The sequence below is a fragment of the Psittacula echo genome (assembly GCF_963264785.1).
Source record: "Psittacula echo genome assembly, chromosome: 4".
Taxonomy (NCBI): domain Eukaryota; kingdom Metazoa; phylum Chordata; class Aves; order Psittaciformes; family Psittacidae; genus Psittacula; species Psittacula echo.
Genome location: NC_137738.1, coordinates 50391652 through 50413603, shown reverse-complemented (window position 1 = coordinate 50413603; position 21952 = coordinate 50391652). Strand labels below are relative to the sequence as shown.

The 21952-nt window shown below is 40.9% G+C and overlaps 1 protein-coding gene across 1 annotated transcript in view; it reads right to left on the bottom strand.

The window, feature by feature from the left end:
- Window positions 1–12528: 12528 nt before the first annotated feature.
- Window positions 12529–21952, bottom strand: part of ARHGAP18 (Rho GTPase activating protein 18) — a gene marked incomplete at its 3' end in the record, with an annotated part of 65792 nt that continues 56368 nt past the window's right edge. The window contains exons 13-15 of the mRNA XM_080616739.1: window positions 17242–17366; window positions 15220–15281; window positions 12529–12620 (exon numbers count right to left, since the gene is read on the bottom strand). Coding sequence (XP_080472865.1) covers window positions 12529–12620; window positions 15220–15281; window positions 17242–17366 — 279 coding nt within the window. The remainder of the gene's footprint in view (window positions 12621–15219; window positions 15282–17241; window positions 17367–21952) is intronic.

The window sequence follows — 21952 nt, the reverse complement described above, 5'->3', positions numbered from 1 at the left end:
CCTCCATCTCCAGGGGCACCGCAACTGTTTGCACAACTGGGGGGAGGGGAATTAAAAAATATAAACAAAGTACTTTGCTATTAAGCACAGGAATTATAAAACACTATCTGTCCGGAAGAGTTCCTCCTTCCTTGGTTTACCAAAGCACACCTTGACATAAACTGTCAGGTTGCTCTGGTATCAGAGACACAGACACTTTTTTTTTACCTAATTCCATGACAGAATTGATGTGCTTTTGTGAAGGGGGACCTACTGCAGCAAGGAGTCCAACAGAGACTGAGTACAAAGCTTAAAATGAAAATATTTAGAAGGCAAAGAGAAGTGGAGCTGCCCACAGGTATCAGTTGTATCCTTTGGGTAGCACAGGATAGGGAAGGTGTTAGAAGACAACAGAAAGTTGATGTGGCTGAAGCAGAATTTACATACATATTTTTATTAGTAGCAGAGCATTCAAAAGTAAACTCCACAGGGATTTGGACACTCTTAATTCCTTTCAGTGTGTGCTACATACTGTAATAGTGCAAAGGAGCAGGCCAAAACTGCTGACCCTACAAACACACTACATCCAGAAACATCAAAACACATAACCTGTACACTGCAGAAGGGAGAAGGCAAGCAGTCAAGGCACAGCTCAGAGGTGAGAAATAACAGTGATTCTCCAGGATGCTGCTGGGCCTGGGCTGGACACGAACTTTGGCTCCAGGGCAATACAAAAGTGTCAGCACCAATAATTTCCCTGGCTCAACTTGTCCAAGAACAAAAAAAATCAGATAAGCAGCAGCCTGTGTGCCACAACAGCTTTATGCCTATCCAGGTGCTAGAAAGCTACAAACACCTAAAGTGCCCAGAGACTATTTCTCAGCTGAACTATAACAGCAATACATGAAGTCACTGCTACTGCAGCCTCTCCGATCATGAACAGACAGAGCATGGTGAAGGAAAGGAAGAAACTGAGTAGATCTGCTGGTATGTATCAGCTGGATATCACATAAAACAAAAGGCTGATGGAAGTCAATCCAGAGGTAAGAGGTTTCCCAGACATCTGCATGACTGTCACGCGTGATTGTCTGCCCTGTGGCTACGTGACGTGCACATTGACAAAAAACCCATCTCTTTGACCAAGGTGAGAGTAACCTCAGGTTCCAAATGGACTCAAGTTCTAGCAGATAGAAGAATGTGGTACTAGGCCAACCATAAGCACAACAGCAAGGGTCATACATTGAAAGAAGCTTGGAGGTAAGAGACGCTGCAAGCCAAACAATGAATGCTGCCAACTATTGCTTTACATATGTGCTGTACAGTATGTGAAGCTACACATCTGAACACATAAATAATTGCCTCACAGAGCAATTATTGAGAAAATGCATAAGATGCAAAGCAATTCTTTCCTTGATGCTGAAAAATGTGCAGGATCTGGTTGCAAACGCTGTGGAGATTCATTCTGCCATGCCTCAGGTATCCTAAACTGCAGTAGCTGCAACAGTACATTCCCCCATCTCATACAACTGCATTTTCTTTAAGTAAGACTAAATAAATAAATAACAAGAAGTAAACAAACAAAAAACAAACCCAAAGATATATGCCAGCAGTTCAAGTGTTTGCTAGTGGGCGCTCACTGAATTTGTATTTAATCTTTCTGTTATTTAATCATTCTAAAAAAAAAAAAAAAAAAATCCTTTGACAATTTAAAGCCATGTCTATGTAGGAAAAAAAAAAAAAACAACAAAAATACCAACCTAAAAAACTCCCAACCAAACAATAAAAACAAAACTACATGCAAACTGTCATTTTGGGGAACAACTTGTTAATAGGGCATAAAACCAGTTATTCTTTTCTCAGGAGTAGGATGGATATTTGTAGGACGAGTAATTAATGTGTTAATGAAGTGACCAAAGAAGAGACCAGAAAATTAAAACTAAATTAATTTTCTGCAACAGTATTACCTCTTTAGGATTTGTAGCAGTGACTCCAGAGGAATGGTCTCAAACGGAATTTCAGTGAAAAGTTGTGATACAAATTCAGAAGATTAGCATTGGATAGTCACCAGCACCAGATGGTCTTCACCCACAAATTAAACAGAACTCAAGTATTACACAGCTGAATTGTTAACTGTAATAACCCATTACTTAACAGTTCTTTTATAAAGTCATGACTCATGAACCCATTGGAGTAACCTGAGAAGAGCGAGCAGAATAAGAAAAGATTCAAGAAGGGCAACGAAGACGACCAGACTTCTGGAATAGCTTCCACACATAGCACAATGAAAAGAACTGCTACTCTTAGACCAGAGGAGAGGACAACCAAGAAGATGTATTAAACCATAAGTAGCATGGCAAAGGTAAACAGGTAGAGTTGTTCATTGAGTGAAAAAGTCCCTTCCAAAGGATAACACACAGTTACACTGTAAAACTTACTCCCGCAGGATGTAGTGAACCCCATGGTTTACAGCATTTCAAAAGCAATTATGAAAATCAGTGGAAGTAAACCTAATTAATGGCGGCTACCAAACACAAGGACATTACATGCAAGTGACAAGCTTACTGAGAAAGCATACTAGACAGCTATGACCATGTGCTTGTTCTGTGCTTCAGTCCTTCCTGAAGCATCCACTGTTAACAACCATCAGAGACAGACGGATAATAAAACCAGAGACCTTTGATCTGGCCAAATGCAGTTGTTCTTATTGCCTCCACACTCTGCTGAAAAACTCCAACTTTGATTTGCAGATCAGTGGTGAGAGGGTGAGACGGCAAGTGTACACACAAGCTGTGATGGTGGCGACAAACTGTCAAAGCTTTCCAAGTCCAACAACATCATGCTGAAGCAGCCAGTGCTGATTACCCCGCCAGTTCTGCTAGTGGCATGGATGATTTCATTTCACTCAAAAAATATGCAGTCAACTTCACACTCACTCAACAATGCTTGAGAAGCAGCAGATCATAGAAGCATAGAATCATAGAATAGTTAGGGTTGGAAAGGACCTTAAGATCATCTAGTTCCAACACCCCTGCCATGGACGGGGACACCTCACACTAAACCATGTCACCCAAGGCCTCATCCAACCTGGCCTTGAACACTGCCAAAGATGGAGCATTCACAACCTCCCTGGGCAACCCATTCCAGTGCCTCACCACCCTCTCAGTAAAGAATTTCTTCCTTATATCCAATCTAAACTTCCCCTGTTTAAGTTTGAACCCATTACCCCTTGTCCTCTCACTACAGTCCCTAGTGAATAGTCTCTCCCCAGCATCCTTGTAGGCCCCCTTCAGATACTGGAAGGCTGCTATGAGGTCTCCACGCAGCCTTCTCTTCTCCAGGCTGAACAACCCCAACTTTCTCAGCCTGTCTTCATACGGGAGGTGCTCCAGTCCCCTGATCATCCTCGTGGCCCTCCTCTGGACTTGTTCCAACAGTTCCATGTCCTTTTTATGTTGAGGACACCAGAACTGCACACAATACTCCAAGTGAGGTCTCACGAGAGCAGAGTAGAGGGGCAGGATCACCTCCTTCGACCTGCTGGTCACGCTCCTTTTGATGCAGCCCAGGATATGGTTGGCTTTCTGGGCTGCAAGCGCACACTGAAGCCAGCTCATGTTCATTTTTTCATCAACTGACACCGCCAAGTCCTTCTCTGCAGGGCTGCTCTGAATCTCTTCTCTGCCCAACCTGTAGCTGTGCCTGGGATTACTCCGACCCAGGTGTAGGATCATCCTTCAAGGCAGCACACAAGCACACTTTCAGCAGCAACCACTCCTACACATCAGTACCGAGAGACTCCCCATGCTCAGGAATGCCCTTTGGAACACCCTTGGGAGCAATAACCCTGCTTTAAAACCTGTTTTTTGGGAACAGCTATGCCTTCTGGGCTTACATGAATGAATATTATTCTGGTCTTTTCCTCTGTACATAATGTAGATGAAGCACACTGGCACAGACAAATCATACAGGGTAGACTTTTTTGTCTCCATCTTACTAACTGCTTGAATATTGCTAAAGGGCTTTTTAAATGAATGAGGAAGGCTAAAGTTACCTAAACGTAAAGGTAGAGACAAATGAAGAATGGCCACAAGTGTCTTGGCAACAAAATGTAAATAGTTCTTTCCTAGCTTTACCAACGGTGTATCACTGGCTTAGCAAGCCAGTTTAGCTCAATTCCTTGTATAATGATCCAAGTAAATTTAATATAAGCAACTTAGAAATTCCTTTGAAAAATTGAACAGTAGATTATGGTAATCCTGTGCACTCTATAGATATACTCCAAAACCAGCAACATTGTGGCTGTGCAGAAAAAGATGAGTTTTCACAATAATTTACATTATTCACAACAGCAGCATTCAAAGAGAAAAAATAGCCAATTTAAAATAAAAAGAGAAGGGGAAAAAAGAGTAACCAACCCCATACTATTCTCACTGCCTTTGAGTTCTGGCAACATCACCTGCAGAACAACTCCTCATTCCAGAGTGGCCAGGGACATGGGTATCCTCTTCTTTTGACTACCTAGATGACCTCTGGTGAAACAGTTATGCATGAATGGCTGAGATATTTGGTCTACAGACCTGGCTGTTCTGTTTTCTCAACTTGGAAGGAACTGGCATATATAAGAATTCTCTTCTGAAGTACTCAATTTCATTCACACACTGGGCCGTCATTGTTACCTTAATACTTTGAACAGTTAAGATTTTATTTTTTTTTTTTAACTAGGGTAATTCTCTCACATCTCCCTCTACCATCTAGCCAAGGCAAAAAGGTAACAGAAATCTGAATATCCTCCCGGCAGAGATCTACAAAAAACATAAATGAACCATCTTGGTAGAAGAAGGTGACTGACTGAAATGGTTTTTGCGTAATATGTTTTCTTACCTACTTTTTGCAAAAACATATCTGAACTCCTATGTCAGAATTGTCTGTTCTCTTATTGCTAAACCCAATGAGAAAAACAACCCAGGTTTGTTTTTTCAAACCTGCAGGTATTTTAGCCAGGCCTCCAAGATTGCAAAATAAGGTTTCACCTTTTCATACCCCACAAAATACTGTTTATTTCAAGATCAAGTGTTTTAAACAAAAACAGCATCGCAGATGGATGTCACCTGCCTGCATCCCAAGATTCTACAGTCACAGAAGCAAAATGCTGCTTCTGTGAATGAGACCGATGCACAGAACAGGAAGCAAGCTGAGATGCTGAGATGGACACCTCTCTTCTCACAGATACACAAAGGCCACAGTGAAAGCCTCAGTGCCATTTCACCTGCTTAGGCTCTGGTCTCTGCTGAAAGAAACTCCCTTTGCACGGGCTGAATGAGATTTATTTATGAAGACATATTCTGGCAGTCTATAGCAGAGGAGGAGCATCCAAGACCTCATTTGCCTTATAACTTACAGAGAGCAATGTGGGAACATAGTTGAATATCAAGACAACTAAATTAGTTTAGACACACTGCGAGTTTCAGACTAATCCAAAATCAGAAAGTAATGTTTAAATCATGCAACTCTTCTCAGATTAGGGGAAAAAGTGAGTAAGCAAGGAGCCAGTTTCCAGTTGCTTACCTGACACAGCCCAGTGTTTGGAACCTCAGACATTTCCAAGCAATTCCATGTTCCCTTATTTATTCTGGGTCATTTGGAGTGAGACACACATCTTCATGCTGATAACCCACATGGGATACTCCAGTAACCTGTGCAAGCTTGCAAATTTCTGCTATGCAAAGCTTTCTGTTCTCACAGTTTCACTGTGCCCAGGCAACCAGACGCTGCGGTTGTACCTGCACCATCTCAGATGAACGACTTACATACTGCGTGACTAGCAAAAAGACATTAAATATATGACTCAAGAAAGCCAAAGCTCTAAGTGCAGCTGACAGAAGGGATGGTATGAAAGCCGACAGGAACACACAAGTGTCCCCTGGTATAGATTAAATATATGCAGTTAGAGTACTTCCTCCAAAAGGGACTGATTTAACATTATTTATATGAAAAAGAAAAAAAAGAAATGCTAAGAGTTCATAAGACACAAATACTCCATTTTGTGGCCTTCACATTCAGCAAGCTGCAGTCTGTGGGAAGATGAGCTCGCACCCAGCAGTGCAGAGCTTCTCAGCTGTGCCATGCCACACACTGGCATTTCTCCCCAGCTGCCGTGGTAGAAAAAGAGAAATGAGAAATTAGAAAGCTGGTGCAAGCCAGGGTCGCATCAGGACATGAAGATCTGGCTGCTTATGGCAGCTTACAGGGATTTCAGACTGAGGGTAGCTTTCAGACAAGGAGCTAGACATGCATGCTGTAAGACTGACTCTCCTCTGCCTCTGCCCAATGGGCAGTGAGTTACACCGGACAGCAGACACACATTTGTGTAATAGCCAGGTGGAATTTTCACCACTCTGAAGGCAGAAGAAATCCCGTGGGAAGGCGGCACAGAACTGACTGAGCTGCAGGACCTGATCTGGTGATGTGATCAGACTGTTCACGGGAACTGAGCCAGTTAAACGAAAACCTAGGCATTTTCAAGAGTAAAGCATTATGGAAGCAAAATGGTAATATGGAGGGCAAAGCTCATTTGGCAGGTAAAATATGGAGACTTTGGCTCTCCACGTGAATGAGTGTTACTTACTGGTTTTACAGTGCCATGGGAAAACTGAAGTATTCTTCGAATTATCCCAAAAGGGACTAATCAAGGAGTGGTAACATCTGCAGGAATTCTGAGCTACTACCACCACCTCCACATGATTCAGAACAGAGGATCTGAATTATAAGTTATGTTCCCACTACAGTTTAAAACATGCATGTAAAAGGCTGTGCTTTCATGCTTACCAGTTTTAGATGTGATCTTTATCCAGGATGAAGCTCATTCCCAACAGCCCTACAAGCAGAGAGAACAGACATACCACTACCCACCTCCTCACCTGTTTGAACACCACTGACTGCAGGTGCAGCTCAGACCAGAAGGTGCTCAGTTAGTTGCTCAGTCCATAGGAAATGGAAGGGATGACCTATACTAACCAGAAGCTGCAGGGAAGCTTCACCATAAAAGCCCAGGAGAACTGCAGCTTCAGCAACAGTCACCCACATTACATCAACAAAGGAGATTCAGAAGTCAGAAGGCAACACAAGCAAGTGCTTTCACAGGCATCCAAATGCCCGATGGCAGTTCCTGATGGCTGGCTGTGAGCTCCAAGCACAGCCTCCCTCTATAGTCAGAGCATGTGTATGGTCTCTCTCCCACATCAGTTCTGATGCCTAAATAAAGGTTGATCTTACACCGTCATCTTCCCTTTAAACAAAGAACTTGCACTGCCTCTGTCTCCCTTCTATTTATCTAGGTTTATGAAGCTTGTAGAAATGTAATTATTTTTGAGACATTCCCTCCCCAACTCCATTTGCAAAAAATGATTGAAGTCTGCCAACAGATTCAAAAGCAATTAGGGGAAGAAACACGTAGGCAGCAAGATTATCCCAGACATCTTCCTTTGGAAACCAGGCTAAAAAATGCAGTATTGTATTCATTAAAACAGTTCCCTTAAGTCAGACGTGTAATTGCTGTACTTCTGTTACTGGTAATAGGGCAGATTTTTAAAACAATTTTTGAAGGATTATATTTTAGTTTCTACAAATCAGACTGATTTCAGCCCTTCTAGCTGCACGCCAACCAGTTATGAACACCTTTCTCATCAGTCAAATGGGATGGTAAGTACTCACCTGCCTCAGATGTGGTCTGTGTCCAAACACAGTGGTTTGAAGATCTTTAAAGAATTGCTCTATATAAAAAATAATTATTATATATATTGATGTGAGATTGGTGCATGCATATTTTACTCTTTGTGAATGGCTGCAACCTTTTTAAAATAAAAGCACAATAGATGTATAATCCTCAGATATATTTATGTGTCATACAGAGGAAATCATTCCTTCAGCAAATCTTTTGCCAGGTTAGTTTTCTGCTGCAATTTAACTCAAAACTTAGTAAAAAAACATTTTATTGGACAGTTCCATTGCTTTTAAGAAGAGTATCTGACAAATAATGGGCTGGAAAAAGTTTCTCAAACATTTCCTTGTCAGTGCTCACTGGATAAAAATGCATCACCTTACCCCTTGAATTCATCTCAGACATGCCACCGCATACTGAAAGGCCTGACAGAAACTCAGCCAGTGCTTCCAGCACATCCAGACCCATTTATCTTCCTGCTCCCAACCACTGTCCCAAAACCTCACTCATGCTGCTTGTTGACTGCAACATGAGGAAAACCTGCCGTGCTGCTGCTTGTCCCACTGCTGGTCACATAGGGGCAGATGGTTGGGATGATAAGCATTTGACACTGTCCCACATGACATCCTTGTCTCTAAATTGGAGAGACATCAATTTGATAGGAGGACCACTCAGGGGATAAAGAACTGGCTGGGTGGCCGCATGCAGAGTTGTGGTCAATGGCTCGATGTCCAGCTGGAGACCAGTAACAAGTGGTGTCTCTCAGGGATCAGTGTTGGGACCGGTCTTGTTCAACATCTTTGTCAGTGACATGGACAGTGGGATTGAGTGCGCCCTCAGCAAGTTTGCCAATGACACCAAGCTGTGCGGTTCGATTGATAAGCTGGAGGGAAGGGATGCCATCCAGAGGGACCTTGACACGCTTGTGAGGTGGGCTGATGCCAACTTTATGAAGTTTAACCATGCCAAGTGCAAGGTCCTACACCTGGGTCGGAGTAATCCCAGGCATGGCTACAGGTTGGGCAGAGAAGAGATTCAGAGCAGCCCTGCAGAGAAGGACTTGGCGATGTCAGTTGATGACAAACTTAACATGATCCGGCAGTGTGTGCTCGCAGCCCAGAAAGCCAACGGTATCCTGGGCTGCATCAAGAGGAGTGTGACCAGCAGGTCGAAGGAGGTGATCCTGCCCCTCTACTCTGCTCTCGTGAGACCCCACCTGGAGTATTGTGTACAGTTCTGGTGTCCTCAATGTAAGGAGGACAGGGAGCTGTTGGAGCAAGTCCAGAGGAGGGCCACGAGGATGATCAGGGGGCTGGAGCACCTCCCGTATGAAGATAGGCTGAGAAAGTTGGGGCTGTTCAGCCTGGAGAAGAGAAGGCTGCGTGGAGACCTCATAGCAGCCTTCCAGTATCTGAAGGGGGCCTACAAGGATGCTGGGGATGGACTATTCATCAGGGACTGTAGTGACAGGACAAGGGGTAACGGGTTCAAACTTAAACAGGGGAAGTTTAGATATATAAGGAAGAAGTTCTTTACTGTGAGGGTAGTGAGGCACTGGAATGGGTTGCCCAAGGAAGTTGTGAATGCTCCATCTTTGGCAGTGTTCAAGGCCAGGTTGGATGAGGCCTTGGGTGGCACGGTTTAGTGTGAGGTGTCCCTGCCCATGGCAGGGGGGCTGGAACTAGATGATCTTTCGGTCCTTTCCAACCCTAACTATTCTATGATTCTATGATAGGTTTATTCTTAGCACCCATGGATATCCAGGGATGGCACATCCACTTTATGCAAGGTTGGGAAGTCCAGGAGGCTATGGAAAATGAGTGCAAACTCTTTGGTCTTTGAGGAGGATAGGCAGTGTGAGGAGTGTCTACACCCCACTCAAGCATTGTGGACCCTCTCACCACCTGCCAAATATACACTGGATAATGATTTTTGAGCACAAAACCATCCCTACATGCTCCACAACGTTCAGGCAGTGATATAAGGGGCCACTGCCTGCACCTTCCTTCTTCCCATCCAGTCCTGCAGTGCAGGCAGAGTAGCAAGGATGCATCTGGTGCAGCCAAAGGAGCATGGGATTGCACACTAAGAGTTAAATCTCTCAGCTGGTTGGAAAAAAACCCCTGTGGATGTATTTCCTGAGTCATCAGTAAACGATCTGCTGCCAAACTGCTCCAAATAAGGAACCCAAACAGCAGTGTCTCCTTAATTATAAAAGATCCTTATCAGCTTACCTGAATGTGTTTTGGACTTCCTCCTTGTGCCCTAATTTAATTTTTTAATTATAAGGAATTAAGAGCCAGTATTTTCAATAAGTGCTGAGAGGCTTTGCTGTTCCCTCGCATATACCCAGTGTTGTATTATGGATTTAGCTAAGGTGTGCCATGATTGCAGCAAAGTTTTGAACTTTTAGCCCATATTTCCAACAGGCATTCATACTGCCAGACTCTAACTTACCAATGTCTTTTTCATACACAAAACTACAAACTGCCTACAAAGCCATAAAGCGTGAAATTAAGACATAATCGCCGCTTAGTGTCAACTGTGAATGCTTTACTTACAAATACAAGAATTCAAATGAGAAAAGTCAGAAAAAACAACATTTAATTATAAAAGAGCTTTTTAAATTAAAAAAGATAATGGCACTAAACCAGAAACAAAGTTATTTAAGAGAACACAGCCACAGGGTGGTTGTAATTTCATACTGAAACTGTACAGCTTTCCTATCATCTGCACTTTGCTCCTGATTAAAATAACATCTAGAGTTCCAGTAACAACTAATCTTTTACAGAACTATAATGTATTATGGAAACACACATAATTTTTGCATTACATGACAAAAAAATTTAGATTACATTAGATTCATAAATATTTTCCTAAACATTGTACTGGTTTTCTACTCCTTACATGTAAAGAACAGGGAGTGTGGTTTGTTCTACCAACAAAAGTGATTTGTACTACAGGGCTCTCCCACAGTGGGACATATCGTGCTAACACCACATAGGGGTACCCAACTAGATGGAGCATTGATGGCAATATGGTCCCATTAGACCAACTTCCTATTTTACTCATCCTGCTTTTGAGAATCCTTCTTTTCCTTATAAAGACAGCCTCTGACTTTAAAAAACAATAAATACCTATGCCCCCCAAATTGTTCATATGCTGTGGATAACTAATAGCAGATGTTTAATTTTTCTATGACCTTTCAGAGTTCTGTTTTACTGCTTATATATAAAAGGGAGAGTTCCAGTGGTTACTTTGGGAACAACACAGTCAGGGCCTGTGTCCAAAGCTCAGCAGAAAGGCTCTTTATTCCTTTAATCAGCTTTGATCACATTAAAAACAAACAAAAAAAGCAATTCAGTCCTTGATTGTATGTAGAATATTCCCTATGAGGTCAATATAATTCTGTGTGCACACTGAAAGAAAATATTTCATTCCAAGGATATAATTTCACAGTAGTTACTTCAGGTAGTCTGCACACAGCTGTGAGCACTTAAGCACAGCTGAGTTAGTTTACAAATAAGTTGTAAAGCAGTACACAAGTTACTGAACCCAGTGTTGCTGTGGGACTGGGGCTCTGGAGCTACAGTCAACAGGTCTTTGTGCTGCAACAAGCCACATCAGTCTACAAATTCATTATCGGTGAATTCCACGGGGAGCTTTCAGCCCTCCTCTGCAAAGAGAAGGATTTGCAATAGTTCGCCGTTGGATTACTAACTTTTTAAGTGGTTTAGAGAGCATTTGTCAGCATCAGGGAAATCAGAACTTGATTTCTAGCCACATCCAGGATAGATGAGACATAAAGCTGATGGTAGATAACATCCAAAAAGCCTTATGTGAACTCCATAGTAGACCTTTACTTGATTATACAGTAGACCTTTACTAGATTTTGAGTGAAAGGTTTGGTGGTTTGCTACCTATGAAATTCAGACTACAGTTTCCCTCCACAGTTATTTTATTCTTCCCAAAAGTTTTTATTGTGCTAGTAATTGGCAGATTTTGGCAGGTCACAAAATGCAATCAATCAGATGTCCAAAAAGCCTGAAACCAGCGTATATAGCATAGCTGCATATCATTGCTGGAAAACTTCATGGTCTTTCTAGCACATGACAATATTCCAGAAAGGACACTGCCAAGAGTGGCGAGCTTTAAAAATGACTCACCTTGTCCTTTTAAAAATAACCTCAAGAATACAATCAACTGGAATAAGAATTAAAAAAAAATATTTAAAAGATCTAGCAAAAAAGCTGCATAGAAAGCATTTTCACAGTTGTTTTGAAATAGTTTTCATCAAACTTTACCTAGAGAATGAACAAAATTAGGACTTCCAAAGACAAAATATATTGCATTGCAGTTTTTTCCTGTGAATTTCACACTTACTTGGGAAATTCATATGACTGGGTTTAGGCATTTTTAATACTGTACCATTCAGAAGTGCTGAGCAGGATTTGGTTCTCTAGTGCATTAGCACTGTAAAGACCTATATGAACAAAAAAATCTACACAAAAAGATTGTAGATCTCTAATATGAAGAGTTTAAACATCTGAAAAATTAATTCTTCTGATACAAGACCTACCAGATGGGAGGTAGACAAGTGCCATTAAAATATTTAAGGTACTTATTCTCATTTCAAACATGAGTGGGGAAACTGCTATCTCCAAAATTTTTCTGCAAGTAAAACTGAAAATTTACTGGTAATCACTGTTGGGTTTCTGTCACTTTTTTTTTTCCACAGGATAGTTGAATGTTGAAAGGACACACTATCCCTTTGAAACATTTAGCCTTACAAAGTAAGTCCACAGGTTGTTCTTTTACCATTAGTTGCGAGCTTAGCTCTGCTTAGATTTTATAACCCACTCAGCATTTGGGTTGAGCTGGTATAGGTCCTTCATGTAGGTATAATCATCAAGGCAGCGTTCTCCTAGAAACAGAAGAGTCATGTGGTTATAACAGTAATGAAAAGAAAGGAAAAAACTCAAACTTCCTATCACTGTTCTGTTCCACTTAGGTTTCCAAGCCCTCCCTATGGTATCAAATAAATGTCAATGCTGCTAAAACCCAGAAATGCTCTTACCCTTCCTTATCTGACTTGGAGAGGAAAGGAGGACAGAGGAGGAAGGAAGGGGCTCTGCCACCTCTGTGGCACGTTCTAGGTCAGACTCTTCACATAGACCATGCACATGGGAGCTCCCCTCTGCAAAGGTTTAGGAAAAAAGGAACAATGCTCTGGCCATTTTGTGGTTAAATCCAAACACTAGTTGCACATTTGCATAGAAGTCAATTAAAATTTCAGGTTATTTTCCCCTTCTTAAATGGAAAATTTGAGCAAGGTTTGTCCTCCTGCTAAGAAGGTATTACTCCCTATCTGGCCCCTCTTAGTCAGCAGCTCTGCATAGCATTTGTAATGGTTACTGTCTTAAGAGAGAAAAGTAGTTTAGTGTTCTTGGCACATTACAAGCAATTATTTATTTCTGGTAGCTATGATAAAAATAGCATACACTGATGCATCAAGATGTGTGTACTCCTCCCATTCTCCTCCAGGCAAAGCATTACCTCATGCATTTGCAGCTGTACATCACAACTCTTCTCCAACTCCACCATGCAAATGGTTGGGGCAGATGGTTTGCATGCTAGACAGATATTTCCAGCACATGTGCTCCTGATGCAGGAGACAAGAAGAGGTGTGATGCTGCAGCTGAGTTTGTTTGACAGCTCTTTGGATTCTGTAGACAGAGCACGCAAGAAGGCAAGACTCCATGCTTAACCAGGCGCAGTCTCCCTCTTCTCCCTCTCCATCTGCTCTCCTTGCCAGGTGGCAGGCTGTATTACTTCTGGGAATTTTGTCCCAACCTACATGACCTGTACCCACACTGCTGAATCAGGCCCTCTCCTCCTCACATGCCTGAACTGCATGTTCAGGCAGTGAGAGCATAGGGACAGTGGTTTCCCATGTCTCTATCCAGTCCCAGACATGAAGCAATGACAGAAGTCCTGTTCAGTGCCTTGAAGCCCTATAGTGAGTACTCAAAAAATTTCTGGAGACTTCAGCAGCTCCATCTGCTAGGGGACAGGATTGCAGCACTGCACATGTTACAATTATGAACTTAAGTATAAGCATATGAGCATATCATGAGACTGTCAATTCTTCTCACTTTTGGGCTACCTCCATATTAGCTGGTTGCATTGGGCAGAGAGAAAGGGCAAAGATCAGGAAAGCTGGTTTACTTAAACCTGAAGAGCAGGTTAAAGTCAGGGAGTTTCTCTTATCTCAATTGAGACCATTTGTAAGGGCTGATTAAAATTGAAATTGTCTGGAAGTAAACTATGCAGAGGAAACATCTAAGCTTTCTATCCCATTTCATTTCATAACAAAACAAACTAGCAACATGCAACTAGCCACGTATTTTCTCTAAAAGACACAATTCCCATCACATGTTTAAAGTGACAGTAGGTTGTTCCATTTTCACTGGAATTCTGTTACAAAAACCTTTTTTATGCAATGATTACACCTCTGTACAATAAAAAAGATATGCCCCTCCTGCAAAAAAGTTTTACATCTAGGATCACAACCTGCTTTAACAGGCATAGTAAACATAGATACATACTGGATATGAGAACATGGAATACATTAATGTGGCATCAGTTTAGTAACTTCTTTTTTGCCATCGGACTTAGTAAAACCCCTAAAACATATCTTTTGTGGGGAATATAGGAAAGTTTTATTTTTAATTTACTTCAATTTTTTTGGTTTAGACACACACACAAAGAAGAAGATTTAGAAATGTATTTAATATACTTAGAAGTATTGGGTATTCACAGAATTGTATGACTTCAAATAAAGTTTAACAGGTCACAGTTAATAAAAAAAGTAAATGTAAGCCCAGTCCAATAGTATTTTCAAGTTAGGTTTTTTTTCCAAGCATATGAAAAATACTGTGATTAGAAACTGATTCCCAATGCAAAAATACTTTTGCATTTATTTAAGAAAATTTCAGAACTGTGTTCAAAATTATCCTTTGGCATTAACCTTGCTGATCTGCTATTTGCCTTAATCAAGAGGGTCTGAAAGACACAGAGCACGACAGAATAACTGTTGGAAAATTTTATCACTAGGTCATGTTTCTGGTTGAGCGTTTTTTTATCCCAAAGGAACCTGCAAGCAACGCTCAAACTGCAGAGCATGAAGGACTGTAAGCATTCTTATTACACCTCAGTAAAAACTGATGAATAAGATGAACTTCAAGCACCTTCCTATCCAACCTTTCTGTGCTTCTTTACTGTACCTACATATCAGGAACATCTGTTAGAGCTGCTGTCTTCCTCTGGGAGAAATAATAAGAGACTACTAAATATGATGATAACACCAACATCTCTGCTTCCTTCTTTCCAAGGTTAACTGTCTGACTTATTGTCAGGGAGAACTAGGAACATGAATAAAAATGTAACCACAGTGAAGCCTATGGACCATGTGCCAAGGGATCCTATTCTAGCAAAAGAAGTTGTACAGAAGCCATTCTTACCAATATTTCCTCCTATTTCATAAAGAAAGACCTCTTCTTTCTTGAGTGTTTGGACATTTCCACTGTTGGGAACAAACCACAATGAATTACTATAATTTGAAAGAGCTCATACATCAGCCACTTAGACATGTCCGGGAGAAATTTTGCTAATTAAGATCAGAAGTGTACCTGTCATAAACCGTTTGTGTTTATACTCATTTACTGATACAGTAAATCATCTAGATCATCTAGTTACAACTCCCCTGCCATGGGCAGGGACACCTCACACTAAACCATGTCACCCAAGGCTCTGTCCAGCCTGGCCTTTAACACCGCCAGGGGTGCAGCATTCACAGCTTCCTTGGGCAACCCATTCCAGTGCCTCACCACCCTTACAGAAAAGAACTTCTTCCTTATATCCAATCTAAACTTCCCCTGTGTAAGTTTTAACCCGTTACGCCTTGTCCTATCACTACAGTCCCTAACGAATAGTCCATCCTCAGCATCCTTGTAGGCCCCCTTCAGATACTGGAAGGCTGCTACGAGGTGTCCACGCAGCCTTCTCTATTAATTCTGTTGTTATTAGCAAGTAGACTGGTATTTTGGTTGACAAGAAACTGAACAGGAGCCGGCAGCGTGTGCACACAGCCCAGAAAGCCAGACATATCCTGGGCTCCATCAAAAGGAGCGCGACCAGCAGGTTGAAAGAGGTGATCCTGCCCCTCTACTCTGCTCTTGCGAGAACCCACCTGGAGTATTGTGTGCAGTTCTGGTGTCCTTGTAAGGAGTACAATGTAAGAAGGACATGGAGCTGTTGGAACAAGTCCAGAGGAGGGCCACAAGGATGATCAGGGGACTGGAGCACCTCCCATATGAAGAGAGGCTGAGAAAGTTAGGGCTGTTCAGCCTGGAGAAGGCTGCGTGGAGACCTTATAGCAGCCTTCCAGTATCTGAAGGGAGCCTACAAAGATACTAGGGAGGGACTCTTCATTAGGGACTGTAGCGAGAGGACAAGGGGTAACAGGTTCAAACTTAAACAGGGGAAGTTTAGATTGGATATAAGGAAGAAATTCTTTACTGTGAAGGTGGTGAGGCACTGGAATGGGCTGCCCAAGGAAGGTGTGAATGCTCCATCCCTGGTAGTGTTCAAGGCCAGGTTGGACATAGCCTTGGGCAACATGCTTTAGTGTGAGGTGTCCCCGTCCATGGCAGGGGGGTTGGAACTTGATGTTTTTAAGGTCCTTTCCAACCCTAACTATTCTATGATTCTATGATTTACCCTTTGATTTTTCTTTCACTGCTGTTGCAAAGTATTCTCCTCAAACACTTCATATTTCTGAAAAAGCCTTATGGTTGGGTTGGAGAAACCACATTCTTGCTGGTTTCAATTTCCTTGCAACTAGAAGAAGTAAAATACAGACAGTGAAATAATAAAGTCCCCATATTACAAAGGGGTTCTATTATTGTCACTGCTTAACTGTAATAATATATGCTAAAGCATAGCCTATAAATAACTTTCTGTCAAAAGTGTAAACCTCTAAAACCAGGATTTAGGAAAAAGCAGCTTCTTAATGTCAAGTAGTGTATGATATTATTGTTTTAGCGTGAATAATTATCTATGATGCATAAATGTTACCTTTTTTTTTTTCTTAAGTCTAATCTGATATCTTACTTTGCTCATATACATAAAAAATAGATGTAAAAACTTGATTAAAACTTCCGCCTTTCTAAATCAATTTGTATGACTTACGTGTAGCTTTCCTGCTGCCTTGTCCCCAGAAAATTACAAAACTATTCATGACCCATCAGATTAAACAGCAGTTAAGTTTTACTAAGGGCACTTGTGTATTTGTGAAGGCTTTGTGAGCTTTAATGACATAAGGAACATTAAGTCAATTCCTCAAGCATGTATTTTAATAGCTAATTCGGACGAAATGTTCATGAACTCACCTAGACTTAAATTATTTTAAAACTTTTCTCTTGATGCAATGTATAAAAAGACACTTCTCCTGAAATGGTAACAAAGCAAAAATGCGTTTGTACCTTTTCTGGCTGAGAAACCTGGCTACTATATCACCGGCTTTCAGTTCTTCTGTCAGCTGTATTGCCATGGAAACTTTCGAAAGATGAGGTGCTTGCACCCGTATCACTCCCTGAGGAACATCAGCCTGCAAAGCAGTAACAGTGTTGGAACAAAGCTGATAGAAGCTGGCTTTGATGAGCTTCTCAAAATACAGTATGGAATAAGTAACTTAGCACACTTTTCTGTACTTTACTGTCTACTACACTTCACTGCACTGCAGAAATAATAACTACACAGTAATTCGGTAGATTACATCAGACCTTCAAATCTTCTTTTAACAACAGGGAGAACTTTAGAATAAAAGAACAGTAGTGTTTTAATTCTTTTTCAAAGATGTTAAGAATAACAATAACAATTACTGCTGTATTAAGACACACTTTGGTATAATAAGAAGCATGAGATTGATATGAAAAGACTTGCTGCAGGCATGAAAGCCAGGCAACCCCCCTTTGCTCCAAATCCCCCTGCCCCCACTAAAACTTCCAGAAGAAACCTTTCCAGTTTCATTTAATCTGAATATCATGCCAAAAAAAAAAAAAAAAAAAAAAAAAAATCACAAAGTATTCACAGGTCAGGCTACCTTGAGTGATTTCTCTTTTCAAATATCATTTCTTTTTAAAACAGATATTCACTACTGCAACTTTTTCTCCCTATTTTTTACTCTCCAGAATATATTCAACTAGTCAACCTGCAGGCCTGACTACATAATGGATTCATATTTTATTTCAACCCGAAAGTCCTTGATGATGAATATCAATCATATTAGTTACAGAAAGGGACGGTTCCGAAGGATAGCTTTTCTGTTCAACTTGCAGTACGTGACATTAAAAGTTACAAAAGGCATAATTTATTTGTGAATAAGATCCTAATTTCTGTTCCTGGAAATCCTGACGTAATTTTTCTGTTCATATTACATTACCATTTACCCAAATGTACTCATTCTGATAGGAAAAGAAATATGAGAGTCTCAGTAGTCAAGGTTGATTATGACAGTTCATTTTCTTCTCCCCCCTGCCCCTCCTCGGCCTATTTACTGCAATTGTAAGGTTGAACATTTCTTCTTTCATAATCAATGAACAAATGTGGGCACCTGTGAATCTAGAATAGCTTCTCTGAAACCATCAGTTAAACGAATATAGAACAAGTATAAACGTGAGCAGAATCAGAAGCACACCTTCCTGAAAAGGCTAAAGGCTCATTACTATACAAGTGATGAGCTGTGGTAAGTAGAATCATAGAATAGTTAGGGTTGGAAAGGACCTTAAGATCATCTAGTTCCAACCCCCCTGCCACGGGCAGGGACACCTCACACTAAACTATGACACCCAAGGCCTCATCCAACCTGGCCTTGAACACCGCCAAGGATGGAGCATTCACAACCTCCCTGGGCAACCCATTCCAGTGCCTCACCACCCTCACAGTAAAGAACTTCTTCCTTATATCCAATCTAAACTTCCCCTGTGTCAGTTTTAACCCATTACCCCTTGTCCTCTCACTACAGTCCCTAGTGAATAGTCTCTCCCCAGCATCCCTGTAGGCCCCCTTCAGATACTGGAAGGCTGCTATGAGGTCTCCACGCAGCCTTCTCTTCTCCAGCCTGAACAACCCCAACTTTCTCAGCCTATCTTCATATGGGAGGTGCTCCAGTCCCCTGATCATCCTCGTGGCCCTCCTCTGGACTTGTTCCAACAGTTCCATGTCCTTTTTATGTTGAGGACACCAGAACTGCACACAATTCTCCAAGTGAGGTCTCACGAGAGCAGAGTAGAGGGGCAGGATCACCTCCTTCGACCTGCTGGTCACGCTTCTTTTGATGCAGCCCAGGATATGGTTGGCTTTCTGGGCCGCGAGCGCACACTGCCAGCTCATGTTCATTTTTTCATCAACTGACACCCCCAAGTCCTTCTCCACAGGGCTGCTCTGAATCTCTTCTCTGCCCAGCCTGTAGCTGTGCCTGGGATTGCTCTAACCCAGTAATTTTAACTAAACAATTCTCCTATATCCAGTCTTAGTATTTATTGATTTAAAAATACTAGGCATAATAACTATTTATGTCTAAAGCGTTAAGGATCATCAAACTGAGAATGTTCTTTGTAGTAATTAAGGAATCAAAATTTGTAAGATTGCAATGAAGCAAGCTCAAAAAGCAACTTCCTACATTTTTCCCTAATTTTCTCAAATCTGTTCTTTAAGACCTCCAGCTATGGAAACAGTGGCTGTAGCCATCTGCTAGGAAGCTAACTCCTGCTTAAAAATCTTCTACCTCTTTCCAAGCTGTAGGCATCCTAGCAAAAGGAAAGGGAACTTTTAAGGATGGTTATTTACAAATATTTCTAACTGGTCTTTCATCAAATTCAGCACGGTAAATTTAAACTGGTTTTCGTTTTTATTTGCAATTCTGTATCATTTTTGTCTCAAATATTTTAATGGAGTTTTTCCAGCCTTCAGCTGGATAACAGGTTTGTTGGGTTTCTTTTTTTCTTATACAAGAGGCATGTAATAAATGATGTAAAAGCCTGCCTGCTTTGAGTAGATGAGAGAAAAAAACAAGAAATGTCCACAGAACTGTAACATTATGGTCCCAGACCAAACAGAATAATTACTTTGTGTATTCAGACGGAATCATTATTAGCTCAGCTAATGAATGCATTTTGCCACTTTCACCACCTGCATTTACAGAAGAACTCATGCTCAGCTGTACAATATGTTCACAGTGCTGAACTATAGACAGAGCAGATACTGAGCATCCCCTAGCCCATTCACTGTGCAAGTTGGTAGGAAAGAAAACATGGCTATAAAACATCTAAGGGCAGAGTCACAGAAGGACCTGTTCTCTGCGCAGCACTATTCAAAATACCCAAGTTAAGACTCCACATCACAACATATAAGCCAAGTACCTATAAGGTAACTTACAACATGCTGAAGTGACTATGCAGTATTTTCACTAACAACACAAGAGGATAGAATATAATATATACTTATTAAATGTAGAATGCTACCAAGCAGGAATGGGGCACAAGCATTATGAAAAACAAATCTGGGATTCAAAAGGATCTTGCTACATGGGAGACAAAGTCTGAAAGAAATGCGATACAGCTGTTCACTTTGAACTACAAAGTGTTGTACTGAGTTTGGGACAAAGAACTATACAGAGAGAAATGATTTAGCATACAGCAATTTTTTTTAGTAAATAATCTGGCACTGCAGTGCATAACAAATTCAGCAAGAGTCAGTAACATACTGTGAAAATTCAAACAGGTTATGCGAACAGAATGACTATAGGATACAATGGTTATTCTAACCTGTGTTAGATAAGCCCAGTAGCATTATGTTGTGCTGCTAACATGACTGCTCCTTGTATTGGAACACTAGCAATATACAGAGGAATACAATGACAGATGGTATAAATCTGCTGAATGCTAGTAGTTAAATTTCCAGTCCTGAGGGCACCTTTCTTTGCCTGGCTAGAGCATTATGCACCCCCAAAGCAACATAATGACTTAATCCCTGACACTGACTTGAGGCCATAGGTATACATAGGTATCCTGAAAAACAATTAACCCTCATAAGCCCTCTAACATTAAGCACTCTCTTGTACAGAGGTCTTGCCCAAAGCTTGCTGTAAATGCTATTTAACCTCTATCTGAAATGGGGAAATGTGATTGATAGAGAGGCCTCATCAGAGATAAAATGAAATTTTATCCTAATGTGCTAACTGCATTAACAATAAAGATACTGAGGTATTTCTGGAGGGTATGGAAGTGACTCAAACTCTGTCCACCTACGTTTAATCTCATGGGGTGCCACAGCATGTGGCAGAATACAGCAACTTTCACTTATTTTTTTATTCAGTTGCAGACAAGATAATTAGTTCTCAGAAGTTTCAAACAGTTTTCATTGGAGTGAGGATTCATCACAAGTTTGGGTACCTCACTTGCCGTCTAATAGTGAAATGCAGAAACTCCACAGGAAAACCATCTCAATTTCAAATTAAGATAGTATAAATTGAAAATTTGGAATAAAAATAATAATAATAAAAAAAATCCTTAAAGAATGAAACAATTTTTGACTTAGAAAAATTTACAAAGTTGTCATTCACAATGAAGCCATTTGTGAATATGATTTTAAGAGTAACATATTCTCAGGCACCCAAACTACTGAATGCTTCAAATAAAAATTGTAGCATTTAATTTTGAAGAAAACCCCCACAGATTAAAGAAAATCACTGAACAGTAACTTTACATTTACATTTGAGTAAGAATGTATTACATGAGACTTCAGCCCTAGCTCCCTAGTGGATCAAACAGGCATATTTTACTCTAAAAGACCAAAGGAATTGAATTATAAAAGAAATTCCAATAACTGAATATGCAACAGCAGTTGACCATTTCATTTCCTGTTATTTCTATGTTGAACAGCGGATGGCAGCATTAAGCCTCATCTCATCGTAACTCAGCTGAATTATATTCAAATAATTCCTATCAGTGTAAAACAAATGTCAGTGTTTAATTAGCTTTATTTTTAAAGTCCTCATTCTGTGTACAGCTTCCTTCATATAAATAGGTAGGACACTTAGGCAAAGTGATGCCTGAGAAATTAATTTTGGACATTAAGAGATGGGTCAAATATTACATGCAAAATGAGGTAAGAACGCTGAAATACAAGTCTCCA